This window comes from Acartia tonsa, chromosome 4 (assembly GCF_053477335.1).
Source record: "Acartia tonsa isolate MP-2025a chromosome 4, ASM5347733v1, whole genome shotgun sequence".
NCBI classification, from domain to species: domain Eukaryota; kingdom Metazoa; phylum Arthropoda; class Copepoda; order Calanoida; family Acartiidae; genus Acartia; species Acartia tonsa.
The window spans coordinates 50,878,612-50,902,221 of record NC_137263.1 but is presented as its reverse complement, the minus strand read 5'-3'; the positions used below and the strand labels follow the sequence as shown (position 1 = coordinate 50,902,221).

General features: G+C 34.5%; 2 protein-coding genes across 2 annotated transcripts in view; both read left to right on the top strand.

Annotated features, from left to right (window-relative positions):
• The window catches only part of LOC145317650 (required for meiotic nuclear division protein 1 homolog), a 42,966-nt gene extending 27,058 nt beyond the window's left edge, over positions 1–15,908 (top strand). Inside the window, exons 8-11 of the mRNA XM_080158807.1 lie at positions 11,886–11,959; positions 13,232–13,394; positions 14,260–14,335; positions 15,525–15,908. Of these exons, the coding sequence (XP_080014933.1) occupies positions 11,886–11,959; positions 13,232–13,394; positions 14,260–14,335; positions 15,525–15,639 (428 nt within the window). The 3' untranslated portion in view covers positions 15,640–15,908. The remainder of the gene's footprint in view (positions 1–11,885; positions 11,960–13,231; positions 13,395–14,259; positions 14,336–15,524) is intronic.
• Positions 15,902–23,425, top strand: mRpL48 (mitochondrial ribosomal protein L48). The gene is made up of 7 exons (XM_080158809.1): positions 15,902–15,959; positions 16,919–16,998; positions 17,267–17,671; positions 18,261–18,377; positions 21,805–21,893; positions 22,537–22,621; positions 23,093–23,425. The coding sequence occupies exons 3-7, from the start codon at positions 17,411–17,413 to the stop codon at positions 23,270–23,272; spliced, it is 732 nt and encodes a 243-aa protein (XP_080014935.1). The 5' UTR covers positions 15,902–15,959; positions 16,919–16,998; positions 17,267–17,410; the 3' UTR covers positions 23,273–23,425.
• The last annotated feature ends 185 nt before the right edge of the window (positions 23,426–23,610 follow it).

Here is a 23,610-nt window from a genome sequence, read left to right as displayed (position 1 = left end):
TGCTTAAGGACGTACTCACATTTTTTGGACTTGATTATAGATATGATTCGCTTATAACATTCTATTTTGTTGTCCTAGGAATCAGTATCCCAGAAATCAGATTAATCGGATAATTTTGATACATAAAAATTTGTTGTAAGTTAATAATTAGTATGCTTAAAATGGACGTATGGATATTCTGATAATGATTATAGACTTTCTAAATCGTACCTTTCTACTACAGGAATCACATGCCTAAATTAACGAAAATAGCTAACCGTTACGGACGTACGGACTGATCCTTAATATAGAAAAGCTTTGCTTTTAAAAAGTTAAAAAGATTTTTTGAGGGGATGGGGTAATATTTTTCTTGGGGTGAATTTTCTGGGAGGGTGGAGATACCCTCCCTCGAAATAATTATAAACCCTCTATGAACTTAAAAGAAGCTTCACTGTAAAGGAGAACCATATAGGTTCAGCGGTTAGCTTTTCTACAGACAAAAAAAAGATTACTACTTTATATAATAGGTTATGAAAAAGGAAAAAAAAGCAAGATAACAAGGATAACAACATTCACAAAAGCAAAGCTCTAAAATCAGGAGGTCAAACATAAATTTTGTTAAAATTAGCGTAAATCTATAATACAAAGTAGAATGATGTCTGTCCATCCGTCTGTCTGTCTGTCCGTCTGTCTGTCCGTCTGTCTGTCCGTCTGTCTGTCCGTCTGTCAGTCCCTTAAGATCTCGGTAACCACTGGACCGATTATATTCTACTATTCAGGGAATATACCTACTGGTCCTGTGGTGGTTTTAGGCTATATTCTTGGGGGGTGGGATACCCCCAACCCCCCCAAAAACAAAAAAATCCCCCCCCATTTTTTTTTTTGCTGAAGATTTTCTTGGTCCTATTACGAATTTCGCCAAAAAAAAATTTTATCACCTCTTGGGGCAAAGCCCCTGAGGCTAGGGGCGAATCTGCTAGTATAGAATATAGTAAAAGGGCATAATTTTATTTTTAGTATTTGATTATAATACTAAACCTTGTTGTCCTAAGAAACATTACTCCAAAACCCAGATGAATGGGACATTCTGCAAAGTTTGAAATCGATAGGATATTTATAACATGTCTAAATTAAAGAAAATGTCGTCTAACCGTTTGGACGTACGGACAAACCAATCCTTACTATAGAAAAGTTTCGCATTTAAAAAGGAAAATTATAATGAAAATATAATGAATTAATAAAATAAATATAAATAATATAATAACATAATGAAATAAAGAAAAAAAATAAACTAAGAGAATGAAATTTTTTAGTTAAATAGAATATTGAATAAGGATCATATAATGGACAAACAGACAAAGTAAGTTATAGAGCAGACTTTAAGAGAATATGCTATTACTCAAAGATTATCACGAAACCTAAGTCTTTTGAAGCATAATTGAGAGACAGACAAAATAATTTATAGACTGGATATACATATGTCATGGGAATATTCACTAAAAATCTCAACAGTCTATCTTTAACAATAGCAGAGAAAACCACATGCTTAACTTAATGAGAAGAGCAATGACGAAAGGACTAGCCCTAATTGTAGAAAAGTCTCTCTTTTAACAAAAAAAGTATTTTTTTTGGTCTGAAGCTTAAAAATTTCATAAACTGACTAAATTCTCCATTTAAGGGAAGCTTCACATAGGTCATGGGATGGTTTTTTGCTTTTTCATTTTCAGATTTAAGCCCCTAATTGGTTTAGGCTATTTTTCTGCCTCCTTACATTAAAAAGAGCGCAGCTGCAAGTGAATAAGAAAAGAGAAATATAAAAGAAGAATACATATTATCCTATTATATAAAGTAGTAAAACATAAACAAACGTTGGAGTGGACAAACCTAGGAATGGGACAATCGTCGGAGTGGACATTGCTTATGTAAAACGCAGGAGTGTCTTTTATTTTATTTATAAGATAAAAATCTTTCAAAACAAAAAAAAATCTTGAATATCTTTTCTCACAGACTGAAATTTTAAAATCAGTCTAACAGTTTTCCAAAGTAGGTAAGTTCTATCGAAAGGCAAAGGTTTGAAACAGATAGAACATTTCATTAAACTAAAACATATTTTTTTCTCACATTGTTTACAACTGTCAAATAGGTTTTTTTATATGCCTAACCCCTGCAGGGGGCTTATTTGTATATTTATATCTTAACCTAACCTAACCTGTGTAGAAATAACTAAACAAATGTTGTTGAAACCTAATTTTTAAGATATTATAGACACTTCTGCGTTTTACTTATATAATGTCCACTCCGACATTTGTCCGAAATATCCTGTGTTTGTCCACGTTAGTAAGGCTTTCTGTTCTGAAACTTAAGATCTCAATAACTACTAAACAGATTGGGCTTTCTATTTCAGGTAAGCTTAATATTTGTCTTGTAATGGCTTTAGGCTATTTTATTTTAAGTCGAGGGATGGTTTTAGGCTATTCTATTTTAAGTCCTGGGAAGGCTTTAGGCTTTTATTCATTCCCCTTTGAATACAGAGCCAATAGATGCTGGGGGCGTAGCCGCTAGTCGATATACAAAGTTTTTTTTTGTCTGTAGCAAAGGATCTCGTTTGCTGCTAAACCGATATGATGTATGTCTGTCTGTCTATACCATAGGATCTTGCTAACCGCTGAGTACTGAGATGATTTTAAGATAGTTTATTTTTTTTCCTTATAATAAAATAACAGGATATTTGTCCATAAAAAGCGAAGCAATATCTTAATTTTTGTTGTTGGAACTGTTATTCAGTTGATTATACCAAGGATCTAAAGGAATAAGACAATGGCCGATAAATTTTTATCCGTCCCTAATAACGATACACAAAATTGCAACACTACAACCAAAATATGACAAAAGTCCCCAAAGTTTTGAGCCAACGAATAAGAAAACTTCATTATAAAACTTTGGAGACTATTGTAAAAATTGCCTAATGTTTCCTTTATCCCTGAGATTATACAGACTATCCTTAAACTAATATTTACATTAAAGTAACAGGATGTTTATCAGTATCAACTGAACCGATATGCTTCTCCTTTACATTGAAGCTTATTTTACTCGCAGGAAAAGTTTTCATTTTGGGGAGGGGACTAACACTTTCAGCCCCCGGAAGGTATCACTTCCCTTAAATTCTTAACCTTCCCCCTCCCCCCCCTCTCCACCACATCTATTCATTAAAGTACTCCTAGGGTCATCTATGGGATTAGCCGTTAGTGACTTAAAAATAATTCAAGTGCAATGATATATTTACCAAATTAATACGATAATTTTGTATACATTTTTTATGAAAAAAAATTATTTTGCCAAAGGCAGCCAAAAAATAAGCAGCAAATATTTCAAAAATGCTCTGATAATCAGAGATCTACAGGGATAAGACGATTGTCGATAAAATGATATATATACATATATACAGTGTGTTTTTTTATGAGAACTTTTTTGAAAGCAATTTTACCTTACTTATAGTTATTAGAATTTAATGATTAATGGCTTATTCTCTTCTTTTTTATAACCTTTAATAGAAAAGCAAAAAATATTTCAGTTTTTATTCAAAAAGTACAGTAAATTAAAAAATTTAAAACTTAGGTGTCAACATCTAAAAATGGTTTTAGTGCATTTTTCTTATAATCTACCTTTGCAAGAATGGCTGCAAAACGCTTCAAAGTTGAGATATTGAGCTAAAAATTTATATAGATACTACTTGTGACATGTACTAGAACATTTTGAAATTTGAAGGCCATATCTCAACCAGGGAGGGAATACTGGCCCCCCAATGTACTCCCTCCATTCTTGGAAAGGGTAGAAGATTTGAGCATAAGAAAAATGCGCTAAAACCATTTCTCGTATTCATTTGAATCCGGTGGATAGGAACCGGTTCTCATCCATACGAAAAAACTATGTCTAGCATCGTATTATATCCAGCTTTCTACGAATATAGATATGTACAATCATAAGATTAAACCCAGTTTTTTTAGCCGGTGCCTTCTGCACCTCGGGGCTAAAAAAACTAGTTTTAATCTCATAATTGTACTTTCTATATCCGCGGAAAGCCGTTTATAATACGATGCGAGAAATAACTATTTTAGATGTTGACACCCATGTTTTGAAATTTTGAATTTACTGTACTTTTTAAATAAAAACTGAAATATTTTTTTGCTTTTCTGTTAATGGTTATAAAAAACGAAGAGAATAAGCCATTAATCATTAAATTCTGATAACTATAAGTAGGGTAAAATTGCTTTCAAAAATGCTCTCATAAAAAAAAACACTGTATATATATGTATGTTTATATATTAATTATTCCCATTGATGATTCACAAAATTACCCCTTCTTTAGTTTAGAATTAGTGGTTGAAACATTTAGACACTCAACTTAATGAACTAAACAATCACAAAACAATAAAAAGTCCCCAAGGTTGTTAATCTAACGAATAAGAAAACGGTATTATAAAACTTTGGAGACTAGACAGCACTCTTGGATAAGCCAACTTATAACACTTTGGGAACTATCCTAATCCTCCCTGGCGAAATGACAATGAGATTTTTTGGTAAATTTGTGGCAAACTTTATTCTTAATAAATTAGCACTTGGCAAAATTATACTGGAGAGATATTTCATTGAAGAATAAATTTTTTTTTTGCCCAAACTTTTCGTCAGCCAATAATAACAGATAAGTTAAACATTGTAAAAATAATATAGTAACTTAACTCGAGTTGTCAACGGCAGAAATTAGGTCCTGAGATGGTTTTAGGCCTGGAAAGGTTTATAACAATTTTATCTGTATTTCTTAAAATAAATTAACAGAATCTTTGTCTGTATGTATGAATGTCTGTCTGTACCGAAGGATCTTGCTAACCGATGAACCAATATGGTTCTCCTTTACAGTGAAGATTCCTATAGGTCCTGAGATCGTTCTCCTTAATAGGGTAGCTTCTCATAGGTCCTGGGGAGGTTAATAACTATTTTATTTTAATCCTTATAATAAAGTAACAGGATCTTTGTCTGTATGTATGTCTGTCTGTACCTTGCTAACCACTAAACCGACATGGTTCTCCTTTACAGTGAAGCTTCCTATGGGTAATGAGATGGCTTTAGGCCATTTTATTTTTAATCCTTATAAAAAGTAACAGGATCATTGTCTGTATGTATCAAAGAAGATCGCTAACTGCAGAACCAATATGGTTCTCCTTTATAGGGTAGCTTCCAATAGATCCTGGGAAGGTGTATAACTGTTTTGAAGGAGGATATAAGGGGCTATTAAGGGGCGATGGAGAGGCTATGTAGAGGCTATGTTATATAAATTAAGGTAAGGGGCTTTTAAGTGGCGATGGAGGGCTATTAAGGGGCGATGGAGAGGCTATGTTATATAAATTAAGGTAAGGAGCTATTAAGGGGCGATGGAGAGGCTATGTAGCGGCTATGTTATATAAATTGGCTATTAAGGGGCGATAGAGAGGCTATATAGGGGCTATTTTATATAAATTAAGGTAAAGGACTATTAAGGGGCGATGGAGAGGCTATGTAGGGGCTATGTTATATAAATTAAGGTAAGGGGCTATTAAGGGGCGATGAAGAGGCTATTTAGGGGCTATGTTATATAAAATCGGGTAAGGGGCTATTAAGGGGCGATGGGGAGGCTATGTAGGAGCTATGTTATATAATTAAGGTAAGGGGATATTAAGGGGCGATGGAGAGGCTATGTAGGGGCTATGTTACATAATTAAGGTAAGGGGCTATTAAGGGGCGATGGAGAGGCTATGTAGAGGCTATGTTATATAAATTAAGGTAAGGGGCTATTAAGGGGCGATGGAGAGGCTATGTAGGGGCTATGTTATATAAATTAAGGTAAGGAGCTATTAAGGGGCGATGGAGAGGCTATGTAGGGGCTATGTTATATAAATTAGGGTAAGGGGCTATTCAGGGGCGATGGAGAGGCTATGTAGGGGCTATGTTATATATATTAAGGTAAGGATTATATAAATTAAGGTAAGAGGCTATTAAGGGGCGATGGAGAGGCTATGTAGGGGCTATGCTATATAAATTAAGGTAAGGGGCTATTAAGGGGCGATGGAGAGGCTATGTAGGGCTATGTTATATAAATTAAGGTAAGGGGCTATTAAGGGGCGATGGAGAGGCTATGTAGAGGCTATGTTATATAAATTAAGGTAAGGGGCTATTAAGGGGCGATGGAGAGGCTATGTAGGGGCTATGTTATATAAATTAGGGTAAGGGGCTATTTAGGGGCGATGGAGAGGCTATGTAGGGGCTATGTTATATATATTAAGGTAAGGATTATATAAATTAAGGTAAGAGGCTATTAAGGGGCGATGGAGAGGCTATGTAGGGGCTATGCTATATAAATTAAGGTAAGGGGCTATTAAGGGGCGATGGAGAGGCTATGTAGGGGCTATGTTATATAAATTAAGGTAAGGAGCTATTAAGGGGCGATGGAGAGGCTATGTAGGGGCTATGTTATATAAATTAGGGTAAGGGGCTATTTAGGGGCGATGGAGAGGCTATGTAGGGGCTATGTTACATAATTAAGGTAAGAGGCTATTATGGGGTGATGGAGAGGCTATGTAGGAGCTTTGTTATATAGATTAAGGTAAGGGGCTATTAAGGGGCGATGGAGAGGCTTTGTAGGGGCTATGTTATATAGATTAGGGTAAGGGGCTATTAAGGGGCGATGGAGAGGCTATATAGGGGCTATGTTATATAAATTAAGGTAAGAGGCTATTAAGGGGCGATTGAGAGGCTATGTAGGGGCTATGTTACATAATTAAGGTAAGGGGCTATTAAGGGGCGATGGAGAGGCTATATAGGAGCTTTGTTATATAAATTTAGGTAAGGGGCTATTAAGGGGCGATGGAGAGGCTATGTAGGGGCAATGTTATATAATTAAATTAAGTGGCTATTAAGGGGCGATAGAGAGGCCATATAGGAGCTTTGTTATATAAATTAAGGTAAGGGGCTATTAAGGGGCGATGGAGGAGCGATGTAGGGGCCATCAAGTTGCAATGTAATATAAATTTGGAGAAGGAGCGATGAAGGGGCGATGTAGGAGCGATGAAGGAGCGATGGAGGAGCGATGGAGGAGCTATGTAGGAGCGATGTAGGGGCCATCAAGTTGCAATGTAATATAAATTTGGAGAAGGAGCGATGAAGGGGCGATGTAGGAGCAATGAAGGAGCGATGTAGGAGCGATGTAGGGGCCATCACAGTACAATTTAATATAAATTTGAAGAAGGAGCGATGAAGGGGCGATGTAGGAGCGATGGAGGGGCGATGTAGGGGCTATGTTATATAAATTAAGGTAAGGGGCGATGGAGAGGCTATGTAGGGGCTATGTTATATAAATTAGGGTAAGGGGCTATTCAGGGGCGATGGAGAGGCTATGTAGGGGCTATGTTATATATATTAAGGTAAGGATTATATAAATTAAGGTAAGAGGCTATTAAGGGGCGATGGAGAGGCTATGTAGGGGCTATGCTATATAAATTAAGGTAAGGGGCTATTAAGGGGCGATGGAGAGGCTATGTAGGGCTATGTTATATAAATTAAGGTAAGGGGCTATTAAGGGGCGATGGAGAGGCTATGTAGGGGCTATGTTATATAAATTAAGGTAAGGAGCTATTAAGGGGCGATGGAGAGGCTATGTAGGGGCTATGTTATATAAATTAGGGTAAGGGGCTATTTAGGGGCGATGGAGAGGCTATGTAGGGGCTATGTTACATAATTAAGGTAAGAGGCTATTATGGGGCGATGGAGAGGCTATGTAGGAGCTTTGTTATATAGATTAAGGTAAGGGGCTATTAAGGGGCGATGGAGAGGCTTTGTAGGGGCTATGTTATATAGATTAGGGTAAGGGGCTATTAAGGGGCGATGGAGAGGCTATATAGGGGCTATGTTATATAAATTAAGGTAAGAGGCTATTAAGGGGCGATTGAGAGGCTATGTAGGGGCTATGTTACATAATTAAGGTAAGGGGCTATTAAGGGGCGATGGAGAGGCTATATAGGAGCTTTGTTATATAAATTTAGGTAAGGGGCTATTAAGGGGCGATGGAGAGGCTATGTAGGGGCAATGTTATATAATTAAATTAAGTGGCTATTAAGGGGCGATAGAGAGGCCATATAGGAGCTTTGTTATATAAATTAAGGTAAGGGGCTATTAAGGGGCGATGGAGGAGCGATGTAGGGGCCATCAAGTTGCAATGTAATATAAATTTGGAGAAGGAGCGATGAAGGGGCGATGTAGGAGCGATGAAGGAGCGATGGAGGAGCGATGGAGGAGCTATGTAGGAGCGATGTAGGGGCCATCAAGTTGCAATGTAATATAAATTTGGAGAAGGAGCGATGAAGGGGCGATGTAGGAGCAATGAAGGAGCGATGTAGGAGCGATGTAGGGGCCATCACAGTACAATTTAATATAAATTTGGAGAAGGAGCGATGTAGGAGCGATGGAGGGGCGATGTAGGAGCGATGGAGGGGCGATGTAGGAGCCATCAAAGTACAATGTAATATAAATTTGGAGAAGGAGCGATGAAGGAGCAATGGAGGGGCGATGTAGGAGCGACGGAGGGGCAATGGAGGGGCGATGTAGGGGCCATCAAAGTACAATGTAATATAAATTTGGAGAAGGAGCGATGAAGGGGCGATGTAGGAGCGATGAAGGAGCGATGTAGGAGCGATGTAGGGGCCATCACAGTACAATTTAATATAAATTTGGAGAAGGAGCGATGTAGGAGCGATGGAGGGGCGATGTAGGAGCGATGAAGGAGCGATGTAGCAGCGATGTAGGGGCCATCAAGTTGCAATGTAATATAAATTTGGAGAAGGAGCGATGAAGGGGCGATGTAGGAGCGATGAAGGAGCGATGTAGGAGCGATGTAGGGGCCATCACAGTACAATTTAATATAAATTTGGAGAAGGAGCGATGTAGGGGCCATCACAGTACAATTTAATATAAATTTGGAGAAGGAGCGATGAAGGAGCGATGTAGGAGCGATGTAGGGGCGATGTAGGAGCGATGTAGGGGCCATCAAAGTACAATGTAATATAAATTTGGAGAAGGGGCGATGGAGGAGCGATGTAGGGGCCATCAAGTGGGTTGTTATATAAATTAAGGTAAGGGACTACGGAGGGGCGATGGAGAGGCTATGAAGGAGCCATCATGGGGCTATAGCATAGCCTCTTATCATAAGAGGCGATATTAACGCCCCTTCAAAGGAGCTATTAAGAGGCCATGAAGGAGCTATAGCATAGCCTCTTATCATAAGAGGCGATATGAACGCTCCTTAAAAGGGGCTATCACATTGCTCCATATGATAAGAGGCTATGCTATAGCTCCTTGAAGGAGCTATAGAAAATCATAGCCCCATATGGAGCGATGTCATGGAAAGGACTATACCCAAACCCCATAAATTTGTTAATTTATCTCTATGTAGGTTTTGTTAAGCCTTTATTCAAGGTTATATAACTAGCAGACAGATTCCTCACTAGAACGTATTTTATCAGGGAGGGAGGGGACATTGGGCTCTTCATTACTCTAGTCCCCAAAGTTTTATAATAACGTTTTGTTATTCGTTAATCGCACATATTTGGGGATTATTAATACATTTTGATTGGTTAGTTCATAAAGTTGAGTTTCTAAACGTTTTTACCACTGATTGTTATCTACAGAAGGGGGGGTATATTTATTTGTCTTAATAGGGATGTATATCAAATTGCCAGCTATTGTCTTATCCCTTTAGATTACTGTATTTTATTTAGTTACTAACAGACTATAATATATAAATGAAAGATATGCATACAAGATTAAGAACACAGGTCGACAAATTATTATTATTAGTTTTCAAAACTCTCATATTTTCATGTAATTTGGAATTTTCTTTTTGCTATACCCATTTATACCATGGAAAAATAGGCATAATACTTTTGTTCTATTTTGATCAAGAAATTTTCAGAACTTTCCAAATTGTAATATATTTAAATATATTTGCTGGGTATGTTACAAATTTTTGTTTAATGTTGCTGTCTAACTTAAATAATGGAAGGTTGCAGCTCATCCTAATAGATAAAGTAGTAAGGTTTTTTTTGTCTAAAGCCTAGGATTTCAATAACTACATAACTATAATTTGATTTCTCCCTTTTTGTGAAGCATCACGTTCCCAGTAAGGTTTTAGGCTATTTAATTATTAGATTTTCTCTATCCTTCTCTTACCCCTTTGAAGACAGAGTCCCTAGATGCTAGGGGTGCAACCACTAGTGCAATTATAAATCAAAATATCGCAAGGTTCTGATTTTGCTACCTTGCTACATAACATTGCATAAATGTGTAGACTATACTATTTTTTTAAATGTTGCCACTCAACTATAAGTGAAGAGTGTGCGATTATATAACTAAACATTTAGTGGGATTTAACTTTTTTAGACTGGTGAATAACCCCCCCCCCCCCAAAAAAAAAAAATAATAATAATAATTCTGAATCCTTAACATATATAATATAAATTAAGTAATAAGTTTGAAAATAAAATTAATAGCTGCGGGGGGGGGGGGGGTAAAAGTGTTCTACAGCAAAATTTAGAATTTTGTCCAAAAGGGGTAAATTATGTTTGGGGGGGGGGGGGGGATTGTGTTTTATGGGCTATTGCAAAATTTAAATTTTGTCTAAAAGTCTAAAGGGGTAATTTTTAAAAGTAACCATCGGACTTAATGGCTAATTATTAAAAACTGTTAGCTTGTACCTCAAAACAAACTATGTATCTTAATATACTGTTCTTTTCTCCCTATATATATTTAATTCCTTTTATAGTGACCTTGTTTTTTTTTTATTGTCATACGTTCAAACATGGTCTGTGAATAATCTTAATTCTTACTTTTTAGCAGGGATGCAAATCCGCCAAAATTTTGCCTAAGATCTTCAAATCCGAGCAATTGAAACAGATAAAAATATTATTATATAACGTTTTATTTAATTTTTATAAACTTATTTATGACCCTTGGCGAAGCCCATAGTCTTTAGGTAACACTACGTTACATTGCTGTTGTTTTTAGGTCATCCGCGTATTAGAGTAAAACACTAGAGGGGGAAAGGGTTAAATAGCTGTATCTATCCATCGCAACCGTCTTGTGCAACCTTCCTATTGGGTCATTGAAAAACAACCAATGGTATCGCTTATATTAACACAGCCAAGTAGCAGAAAATAATTTAGAAGCAGACGAAAGAGGTCTTTGAAAATGGAGGGAGGTAGTTGTCTGTATATACATCTATACTATAGATCTGTTATCCGCGTAAAAATATAGTCCGTCAAAAATTCCACGGATTTTAATCCCTGTGTAAAAGCTGCCCTAAACAAAATCCTATGTTCAAATGTATGCTTGAGAAAGGAGCTTTCTAATATAGCGCGTGTTTATCCCCCCTTTCCTTCCTACTCCATATGTCCTTCTTTGCAGTATTAGTTATATAATATCAAGTATTACGAGATAGTACAGAAACTAAAATTAAATTTCAATATGCTGTATTGTGTTAGTTAGACACAGGACCTTGTAGATAAACATTCTTATCAAGTGCTTACTATAGCTTTAACTATTTTAATTTATTTTCTCGTATTCATTCGAATCCGGTGGATAGGAACCGGTTCTCATCCATACGAAAAAAACTATGTCTAGCATCGAATTATATCCAGCTTTCTACGAACATAAAAATGTACAATCATAAGATTAAAACCAGTTTTTTTAGCCGGTGCCTTCGGCACCTCGGGGCTTAAAAACTAGTTTTAATCTTATAATTGTACATTCTATATCCGCAGAAAACCGTTTATAATACGATGCGAGAAATAACTATTATTTAATTTGTATGCTTCTTGTTTGTTTAGATAAAATCATCGATTCAATTGAGCACATTTCTGAGGATTTAAAGACAAGTGGAAATGTGCGAATGTCAAGCAGGAAGGATAATCGATAATCATTAATTACATTTTTACGTTTATTTCCATTTTATCTTAGTTAATACGTAGTTTGAAGCTTAAGATCTCAACAACTACTGAACCAATTGGGTTCTCTCATTTAGGTAAACTTCACGTAGGTCCTGTGATGGTTTTAGGCTACTTTATTTTCAGATTTAGGTCTTGGAATGGTTTTAAGTTATTTTTCTTTCCCTTCTGAACCCAACCCAATGCAGAGCCCCTAGATACTAGGGGCAAAGCCACTATTAGTTAATAAAATATCATGTATTGATTTTGTGGCTTTATTTTATTTGTTTAATATTTAAACATACAATGCATAGTAGATTGAATTATCAATTTATTTCAGAGATGGCATAAAAAACCACGTGGTTTAAATCAAGTGGTTTAAACCAAAAAAAACCAAGCTTATAAAAACAAAAAATAAAAAGGTGGGATGGTTTAAATGTTTTTTTTTAAATATTTATACAAAGGCCTATCTTTCCAGTTATATCTTTTTATAATGCATAGAGAAAAAAATAAAAGAGAGGAATCGAAGCAACTAGAAGACGAAAATAGGCAGTGGGCCTAGAGGCCTACTCAGCGCTGTTGCCGCGCTAAAATTTATTGCTATTCCACTACTTTTCAAATGGGAGGATTAAAAATTATTAAAAAAAATATTTTTTTACTTTTTACTATTTCCATATTTAGGGCAAGAATATTAGATTAGATATTTTCGTTTTAATGTTTTAATTAAAAATTACATAGAATTTTATTTTTATTTAAAAAAATTTGTTCATGAAAAAGAATCCTTCTATTTCTAAAAAGGGGGAAATTTTTTTCATAATGAACATTCAGCTGATTCTGACCGCCCACGGCTGTTTGCTAAATATCGCTTTTCTTTTTATTCACATTATTATTTATGATTGACTTACAAAAATCCCTGGGCGGCTTTTGATTTTCGTCTGCTTCTAAATTTAGGGATGGGGAAGTAGTATTTTACCATGAAAAAGGGGTGAGTGTTCATCCTCTTATCCTTTTTCCTTATGTTATAATGTAAAAAATACAGTCAATTAAGGGGGTGAGAAAAAGAGGGGGGGCAGGCCTATAATTTGGATATTATTTTTTTCAAATGTCCTGCTTATTTCATGTCTGGATTATTGAATATTCCAACATTTTTGCCATATTTTTGTTTGTTGTTTCATTGATTTTATATTAACATTCGTGTTAACCTTTTTATTGCAAAAAAATCAAAATTGATTTTCTTTGGCTGAATCAGGGAGGTGCTGCAAAAATCTGGTGAAATTCTGGCACTGCGTCACGTGATCAACCTGTCCAGTGATCTTCTGGACACACCTGACTTCTACTGGGATAGAGAGGGCCTGGAAAATCTTTACCTGGCTACCTGCAGCCATCTCTCTGTGGCTAAAAGAACAAAAATAGGTAAGTTTTAATTAGGAAAATCATACTAAAATTTTTTTTTTGCCTATTTGTCTAAGGAGGGTTGATTGGTAACCTACCTAAAAATATTTACAAACCTAAATTGGTCCTATAAGAAACTACACTATTAAGGAGAACCATATCAGTCAAGCGAGATCTCAAGCCAAAGACAGGCAGAAATACACACACACACAGATATAGATTCTGAATACACTTAAACTTAGCAACTACTTTTCTTTTGATCAATCTTTTTACGAACAATATAAAGAAATATTTTTTTTGTTTTAAACTTTATTCAATTAAAATCATTTTGATAATTCTAGTAGTCATGGTAAAAAAGAACAACTGTGCTTTTGTATGTTTTCTTTTGTATTCTACAGGGTTTCGGATCCGGATCTGGATCCGGATCCGCAAGGATCCGCATATTTTTGAGTCCAAGGATCCGGATCCGGATCCGCAAAAAAATGCGGATCCGGATCCGGATCCTTGGACTCGAAAAAATGCGGAAAAAATGGAAAAATCTACCTAAATTTATATAAAATCTCAGACATTCTCTTGATGAGAGCCAATCTTTAAGGTTTAGGGTCAGACTTGAAAATTAAAAGTATTTTTGACTTCGAATTAAAGAATAAATATTTTTGAAAAATTTGGTGATTTTATTTTTATTGTCAAGAATCCGGATCCGCATCCGGATCCGCACTGACCAAATTTGGAGGATCCGGATCCGGATCCGCAAAAAATCAATGCGGATCCGAAACCCTGGTATTCTATAAAACATTGATTAAAATGAATTTTTTCGAAGCTTTTAAACAAATACCGCCTTACCCTAAATATTTTTACTTATCTAAGATCTAATCATTTGTTTCAGTAAACGAGAAACTAAATCATTGTTTGGAATTAATGGAACTAGTATCCACCCATCTTAGTACAGATCATGGGGCTAGGTAACAATTATTTCCAGTATGTCTTCGAAACCGATTAATATCCGCTGGATTAGAACCGGTTCTAAGCCATACTAAAAAACTCATGTATCGTATAATATCCAGTTTTCTACGAATATAAAAAGCATAATATTATAACCATTTTTTAAAAATTATTCGTAAAAAATTGGCTGTTACACAATGCTATACATGAAGGTATACTAGAAAGGCGTATTAGTTTATTTAGAGGTGCCATATCCAATCTGTATTTTGAATATTTAGCAATCATCCTTAAATTTTTGGCAGACTTAAAGGGTGTTTTTAAAAAACCAAGCGCTGCATTTTTTTAAATAGTTTTATGCAAAAATAATCCAATTCATGCTCTGGCAATGAAAATAAGAAAACAATATTGAAATGTGAATCTTTTCACATCTCCACCAAGGCACTCCAAGAGCAAAATTCTCCACAAGGGCTAGGTCTTGAGCTGTAGGGCTCTGAAGAGTTGAGTAGATTCTAAGTTCAATATTGTTTTCCAGTTGTCATTGCTTGAGCATAAATTGAATTATTTTTTTTTATTTTTTTACCAAAAACTCTGAGGCTGATAATAAAAAAGTTAAGCGATAGGTTTTTTTAAACACCCTTTATTTTGAAATGCTGACTTGACATATTATGTCTGCAAATCTTAATGATCTTATTTTTGTCTACAAATTTTTCAAAATCCTTGACGCTCGAGTTTTGAATTTACAGTACATATCCAGCAATTCGGGGATAGGTAAATGAAAGCTAAATTAGGAAAAAATTATTTTATTTACCTAGGGGCGAAGTATATTGTAACTGTTTAGGCAGATTTTTTCATGATCTGAAACACATCAAAAATGTTTTGTCACATTCTTTGACCTACTTTTTTTACCCCTTTTTATTTTAATCTAAAGAATTTAACTAGCTATGTAAAAGTGACCATTAAAGGGGGGGGAGGGTCTAACACTATTGCGTAAACAGGGAGGCTTTGTCTTATGGCAAAAAAGTTTACTTTTGGGATGTAGTTTTCCTATAATAAAAAAAAGTATTTGGCCTCCAGGTTCAAGTGCTGTAGGCCTCCAACTGGTCTCTAGACAGATAAAAAGACAAAGCCTATACTCCCTGTTTACGCAAAAGTGACAGAACTTCCCCTCCCCTTTAAATTCAATTTAAAAATAAAATAATTTATTTTCAGGTTAGAATGGATTATTATTGTTCTCATCTTCATTGAAATTTGTTTTGAAGTTCTTCACTTTGCGGATAGAAAATTTGGTGGATTTGCGATTTTAGACCCCAAACCTGATCAATAGTTATAATCATTTTGGGGTTTTAAACATAGTTTCCTTATTTAGGATCATCTTAACTTGTTTTATTTCAGATTTTTTTATGAAAAAATATTGCCATTCATCTCATTAATACATCTTCAAAAAATTAAAAGTTTATTTACACTTAAGATTGAGTCTCATTAGCATTTGAAATAGTTTCAATCATCTTGCATCTAGTTTAACACTTTATTTTCATCTTTTAAAGATTGCTATACACATAAAAAAAATACATAATTAATATTATTTTCAGATAGTATTATTTTGTAATCAATTCTAAAATGCCTGAAGAGACTAGCTCAGTTCCAGTAGGTCAGATCTTAACCTTCAATAATTCTGTCTTAAACCCAAGGATAGGTTTTTGGAAGATAAAATTCACTACCCCCCCACTCCTTTTCAATTCTAAAGTTATAGATTTTGTTTTTTGGTACTAAATACTTAAGTAGAAATTAATTATCTTCCATAAACCCCTCCCTCACTGTTCTAATTCTTTCTTAATATTTAGTGTAGTCTAATTATTAATTTAAATGTGGCTAGATGCCCCCCCCCACCCCCTAAAAATAGCTCAATTATTCACTAATTTAACATTTCTTATAGCTAACAATTAATTGCTTCCTATGCCCTGAGCATCTATTATGTAGTTAGATTTATACATTACCTATTCTTCCTATTCTGTATTTAGAAGCATTAAGTTTCTTTTTTTCAAATTGTAGAAAAAATTCTTGGGTTTCCTTTTTAGTTGTGTTAAACATTAAAAAGTAACTTTTTACTTAGAAATTGTCTATAGAAAGAAAATAAGAAGTTTTGTTATTAAATCTATGTTTAAAAATAAAATAAAACTACCCAATACTTCTTATTTTGGGTTTAGATTATTTATGATACCATCAAATTAAAATTATTACCTATTTTTTCATATTAATGTATAAACTTGTAGATTATTATGATCCTTTTGATTTTTAGCTAATTAGAGGATAGTTATTTATCGCATCGTATTATAAACATCTTACTGCGGATATAAAAATGTAAAATTATAATATTAAAACTAGTTTTGTTAGCCCCGAGACGCCAAAGGCACAGGCTAAAAACTGGTTTTAATCTTGTGATTGTACATTTTTATATTCGTAGAAAACTGGTCATAACACGATGCTTTACACAATTTTTCAGCATGGCTGAGATCTGGTTCTAATCCACCGGATATCTATCAGATTCGAAGCCATACTCGAAAATGTCTTTTGTTGTTGACGAGTCATTACTTAAAACTAATTAGGTGCCGATGGTGAGAAATTGAAGCCCTGCTGCGCCTGCCCTGAAACCAGAAAACCCAGAGACGAGTGTATTGCCGAGAAGGTACAATTAATGGTTGAAACGTTTGGACACTCAACTTAATGAATCAACCAATTAAAATTAGTTAAAAGTCCATTGTAAACCCTTCTTTCCTGGTAAGGTGATAGTCCCATGAAGTACATTTAATGAGTTGGGGGAACTTGGGAGTAGTGAACCTTAAACTTTTTTTTTGTAGAACATGATAGTTATGGCAGCTGAATTAGAAGATATTAAAATTATTAGACAAATTTTATCAATTTGAAATAATGTTGACCAATTTCCTATTTTATAGGGAGAAGAAAACTGCAGAGACCTGATTGACGCCCATTTATCTTGTATGAGAGCTTTGGGATTCAAAGTTTAAACTTATTGTTAAAAAAGTTGAATATTATTAAAAGACAATATTAATAACACAAAGAATAAAAGTAAATACAAAATGTTATCCAACGCGTCTAAACTGCGCCATCTAGCTGCAAACGCTGGTCGCGCCTCATCAGTGAATTCAAACTATTTTTCTGCATTTTCTGCATCATCATCCTCTGGTCTCACATCCTCAATTACCTCGCCACCACCCTCAACCTCATGCTACTCCGTTAGGACCTTGTCTCAGTCAGCTGTTCTAAGGAAAACCTTTGAGCCTGATTATCTGGATAGTTCTGTCCCAGAGATTCCTGCTTATCCACCAATTAATATCCAGGTAAAAAATAATAATGTGTATTTTTTGTTACATATATGTACTTGCGGCTGCGCTAGAAAAGGGGAAAAAAGCCTGAAACTATTCCAAGACTTAAATCTGGATATAAAACAGTCTAAAACCATACTGGAACATATTGAAGCTTCCCTTAATTAGATAACTTAACCGGTACCTTAGTTATCGAAATATATAATTACAGACAAAAAATCTTACTACTTGATAAAATAGGATATTTGTGTTAAAAAAAGGCCAGTAAAAAATTATCATCATTACCAGCTAAGGAAGTGCAAATAAATCAACTCTTGTAGAACCTTATGCCATGAGAAATTAATCATAACTTTTTTTTACGAAGAATTTGTAGTAAATCATTGGTGGATAGAAAGGTTGTAGATTTATAAACCGTCATCATTGAAAATTTTTCCCTTGGAATGAGTTTATTTTTGTCTGCAATTTTGGAAAGAAACCAAAGTAGCGGGTTTCGTTGTATTTTCACAAAAGCTACTGTGAAACTACGACGAAACTCGCTACTTCGTTTTCTTTCCATGATCCGCAATTTTCAATCTTGTCAATTATCAAATATATTTTTGTTTAGTTGAAAGGATACAACTTTGATGTGCTGGAGTCCTTCCAATCTTTTGTTCACAGAACAGCTGAGAACATGGGAGTTGATGTCCAGGAAGCTTGGCCAACTCCAGCCAAGTCTTACAAGGTAGGAATTTTTTTGTCACCATCTGGTGACTTTATTAGGAATCCTAAGGGATAAGACAAGGGCCGATAAATTGATGTACATTCCCAGTGATCATACACAAAATTATCACTTCTGTAGATTAAATTAGTGGTTGAAACACTCAACTTAATGAGCCAACCAATCAAAATTCACTCAAGTCCCCAAGAAAACGTTATTATAAAACTTTGGCGATTAGTGTAATTAACAGCCAATTGTCCCCTCTTTCTATGCGACTTGATGCTTATTCTGAAATAGCTTCTATTACTGAAATGGGAAGGATGGTTGGTTAGGTAATTGGAATATTTTTTTATATTTTTATTAAGTGATTGACGAACATATTGTCATATCCTAAAATAAAAATAATAAGGGGGGGGGAAGTTTGTACACTTATAGGAAATGAAATTCAGTACCAAAGTTTGGGAGGGTACTGTGGGCTTGTTTTTAAAGTTATCAACCTAATTCTTTTTGTAGGCTCTCTTATATGACTGGGTATACACGTATTTCTTTGAAAATTGAATTTCGGCACTTTCCTTCTAGGGGCTTGTGGAGCAATAGACCCCCCAAAACACTAAAAATATGAGTTCTGAACTTATTTTTAAAGATATCAACCTGATCTTTTTTTTATAATACTTTTTTAACATAACCGAATCAACGAACCATTACAGATTTCATTTTGGGACTTTCCTTCTAGGGCCTAGTGGAGCAATAGACCCCCCAAAACACTAAAAATATGAGTTCTGACCTTATTTTTAAAGATATCAACCTGATTTTTTTTATAATACTTTTTTAACATAACCGAATCAACGAACCATTACAGATTTCATTTGGGACTTTCCTTCTAGGGGCTTGTGGAGCAATAGACCCCCCAAAACAATAAAAATATGAGTTCTTACCTTATTTTTAAAGATATCAACCTGATTTTTTTCAATAATACTTTTTTAACATAACCGAATCAACGAACCATTACAGATTTCATTTTGGGACTTTCCTTCTAGAGCTAGTGGAGCAAAAGACTCCAAAAAAACACTAAAAGAAATTGAAGAAACCATTACGGATTTCATTTTGGTACTTTCCTTCTAGGGGCTTGTGGAGCAAGACCCCCAAAATCTACGTACTATTACAGATTTCATTTTAGGACTCTCTTTCTAGGGGCTTGTGGAGCAAAAGACCCCAACACTAAAAATATGAGTTCTGAGCTTATTTTTAAATATATCAAACTGTTTTTTTAAAAATAATACTTTTTTAACATAACCGAACTAAGAAACCATTACGGATTTCATTTTGGGACTTTCCTTCTAGGGGCTAGTGGAGCAAAGATCCCAAAAACACTAAAAATATGAGTTCTGAGCTTATTTTTAAAGATATTAACCCAATTTTTTTATAATACTTTTTTAACATAACCAAATCTACGAAACAATACAGATTTCATTTTGGGACTTTCCTTCTAGAGCTAGTGGAGCAAAAGACTCCAAAAAAACACTAAAAATAGGAGTTCTGAGCTTATTTCTAAAGATGTCAACCTGATTTTTTAAAGAAAACTTTTTTAACAACTGACTTAATGAACCATTACAGATTTCATTTTGGGACTTTACTTCTAGGGACTAGTGGAGCAAAAGACCCCCAAAACACTAAACATATGAGTTCTGACCTTATTTTTAAAGATATCAACCTGATTTTTTTAAAACACTTTTTTAACACTGAACTTGGTAACTTTTACAGATTTAATTTTGGGACTTTCCTTCTAGAAGCTAGTGAAGCAAAACACTAAAAATATTTTTTTAATGTGAAATTTTTTCACATAAATGAACTATGTAATCATTACAGATTTTGATTTCCTTCTAGGGTCCAATGAAAATGCGCTTGAATCAATTCACAGTCATATTCAAATATTATGTAGTATTCTTAAAAAAAATTACATTAAGACAACTAGATTAAGGTTTCATAATACTTGGTATAGAAACACTGTACAAAGACTAAAAATGATGTTGTATCCTAACAAATTTTAAAAAATTTTAAAAAGTCAAAAACTATCTACATAATTGAAAAAAATTAAGTATTCAGTGTAAAAAAAGAAAACTATTAGTTATTGATTGGTTTTTCAATTGCAACAAATACAGCATGTCTTTTGCCCCACTAGCTTCTAGAAGGAAAGTCCCAAATGAAATCTGTAAAAGTTACCAAGTTCGGTAATGTTAAAAAAGTGTTAAAAAAATCAGGTTGATATCTTTAAAAATAAGGTCAGAACTCATATTTTTAGTGTTTTAGGGGTCTTTTGCTCCACTACACCCTAGAAGGAAAGTCCCAAAATTAAATCTGTAATGGTTCTTTGATTCGGTTATGTTAAAAAAGTATTATAAAAAAATCAGGTTGATATCTTTAAAAATAAGGTCAGAACTCATATTTTTAGTGTTTTTGGGGGTCTTTTGCTCCACAAGCCCTAGAAGGAAAGTCCCAAAATGAAATCTGTAATGGTTTGTTGATTCGGTTTTGTTAAAAAAGTATTATAAAAAAAATCAGGTTGATATTCTTTAAAATAAGGTCAGAACTCATATTTTTAGTGTTTTGGGGGGTCTATTGCTCCACAAGCCCCTAGAATGAAAGTCCCAAAATGAAATCTGTAATGGTTCGTTGATTCGGTTATGTTAAAAAAGTATTATTGAAAAAAATCAGGTTGATATCTTTAAAAATAAGGTCAGAACTCATATTTTTAGTGTTTTGGGGGGTCTATTGCTCCACAAGCCCCTAGAAGGAAAGTACCAAAATGAAATCTGTAATGGTTCGTTGATTTGGTTATGTTAAAAAAGTATTATAAAAAAAATCAGGTTGATATCTTTAAAAATAAGGTCAGAACTCATATTTTTAGTGTTTTGAGGGGTCTATTGCTCCACAAGCCCCTAGAAGGAAAGTCCCAAAATGAAATCTGTAATGGTTCGTTGAATCGGTTATGTTAAAAAAGTATTATTAAAAAAATCAGGTTGATATCTTTAAAAATAAGTTCAGAACTCATATTTTTAGTGTTTTGGGGGGTCTATTGCTCCACAAGCCCCTAGAAGGAAAGTGCCGAAATTCAATTTTCAAAGAAATACGTGTATATCCAGTCATATAAGAGAGCCTACAAAAAGAATTAGGTTGATAACTTTAAAAACAAGCCCACAGTACCCTCCCAAACTTTGGTACTGAATTTCATTTCCTATAAGTGTACAAACTTCCCCCCCCCCCTTGTTTTCTGTCTGAAGCTTAAGATCTTGGAAATTGCTGGGGTTGTACTTTTCAGGGATGCTTATTCAATTGTTTGGAATTGGTTTTAGGCTATTTTCGTGAACTTCCCTGCCCTGCCGTACCCTAGAGGCTAGGGGGGAGCAAATAGTCTAAGTTATAAAGTAGGTGTGGTATTGTAAATATTGTTTAGATTGCCACCTATATTGATGGAAGCACAAGAATAAAATCTGAGGTGAAACTGAACATGTACGAGAGAAATGTTCAGCTGGTCAATCTTAGGTAATAACTTGGTTCTAATTTCTAATGAAAACTTTTTCTCGTATTCATTCGAATCCGGTGGATAGGAACCGGTTCTCATCCATACGAAAAAACTATGTCTAGCATCGTATTATATCCAGCTTTCTACGAATATAGAAAGTACAATCATAAGATTAAAACCAGTTTTTTTAGCCAGTGCCTTCGGATCCTCGGGGCTAAAAAAACTAGTTTTAATCTCATAATTGTACTTTCTATATCCGCGGAAAGCCGTTTATAATACGATGCGAGAAATAACTATTATATTATTGCCAGGGATCTAAGGGATAAGACAATGGCCGATAGACGGATGTACATCCCCAGTGATAATACACAAAACTACCTACCCCTTCTGTACATTAAAATTAGTGTTTTAAACATAACTCAATAAACTTAATGAGCCAAACAATCCAAATTCACTGAAGACTCCCAAGTTGTTATGTCAACGAATAAGAAAACGTTTAGATACACTTAAGGGACTAGTGTAATAAACAGTTTATTGTCCCCTCTCTCTCTTTCTGATTATTACACATTTTGACATTAGGATTTGTAGATTTAGAGATAGCAAATTACTTTTAAAATTTGTTTAATTTTTTTTTTGAACTGAACTAATTTTTTTTTATTTCAGGAGTGTGGATGCTTTAATCTTATTTGACACCATAAGAGCGGCTCTTCCTCAAGGGGTTAACCTAACGGCACATGAACATAAAGTGGTAAGAATTTAATATCAGCTGTAACCAACAACTTAATTAATTCGAAAAATATTTGATAATTTCAGCAAATTTTTCCTTGATTTTGACACCGCTTTTTTGTAGAAACGACCTGTCTATCTGCTATCCAAATATTATTTTAGATTTTTTTCGCTTGTTTACTAATTATAGTTAAACATGAAAGGGGGAAGGGATTTAATAACTGTATGTTACGTTCCCTTCCCATCCCAATGACCTTTTAACGGCTCTCAATCGGGTCTTCGATAATAAACCAATGATATTGGGAATATTGTCACAGCCAAAAAGCAGAAAACAATTTGCTAGCAGACGAAAAAGATCATTGGAAAATGAGGGGGGGGGGGGTAGTTAACTGTATATACATCTATACTAAAGATCTGTTTTAAGGATAATAAATTTTAGCTTCTTCATACTACGGGTTTATGATACTTCGCTTTAAAATACCTTTTTTCCCAGGAGTATTTTGAAGAGCGGTGGATTCCTGATCCATTTATCAACAGCTTAAGAGACGAGTTGTCCGAGGGACAGGAGAAACTGGCGGCTGAAAAGGAAAAGCGCCAAGAAGCTACAGCCGCTAAAGCTGCCAGAAAACAGGCGGCTTTGTTAAAATCATTGCAAGGCGAGGATGATGATTAAACTATAAACTTTGCCACAGAATTTGTGAACTTTTTGTGATTTTTTTCTGTTGAGAACATTAGAATAGTCCAGATCTGTGATGGTCACTCTTATATTTTATTTATTTTGTCAAGATTTGTTGTTTCAGACAAAATAAATTGTAATTACATGTTTTATTTATTTTTATTTGTGTATATTTTATGTCATCACATAAGTAATGTATCGAATGTACTCGAGATAACTGTTAAATCAAAGATTTTAATAACTTTTTGAAAAAGTGGGGATGGCTGACATTTTACGACATATTTGTTTATACTTTCGCTTAACAACTTAAAGGAATTCTTTTCAATTGGAATGAT

Coding starts and splice junctions, on each gene's coding strand:
- mRpL48 (XM_080158809.1), top strand. CDS start 17,411: ATGTTATCCAACGCGTCTAAACTGCGCCATCTAGCTGCAAACGCTGGT. Junction 18,378..21,804: donor CTCCAGCCAAGTCTTACAAG/GTAGGAATTTTT, acceptor AATATTGTTTAG/ATTGCCACCTATATTGATGG. Junction 21,894..22,536: donor GTTCAGCTGGTCAATCTTAG/GTAATAACTTGG, acceptor TTTTTATTTCAG/GAGTGTGGATGCTTTAATCT.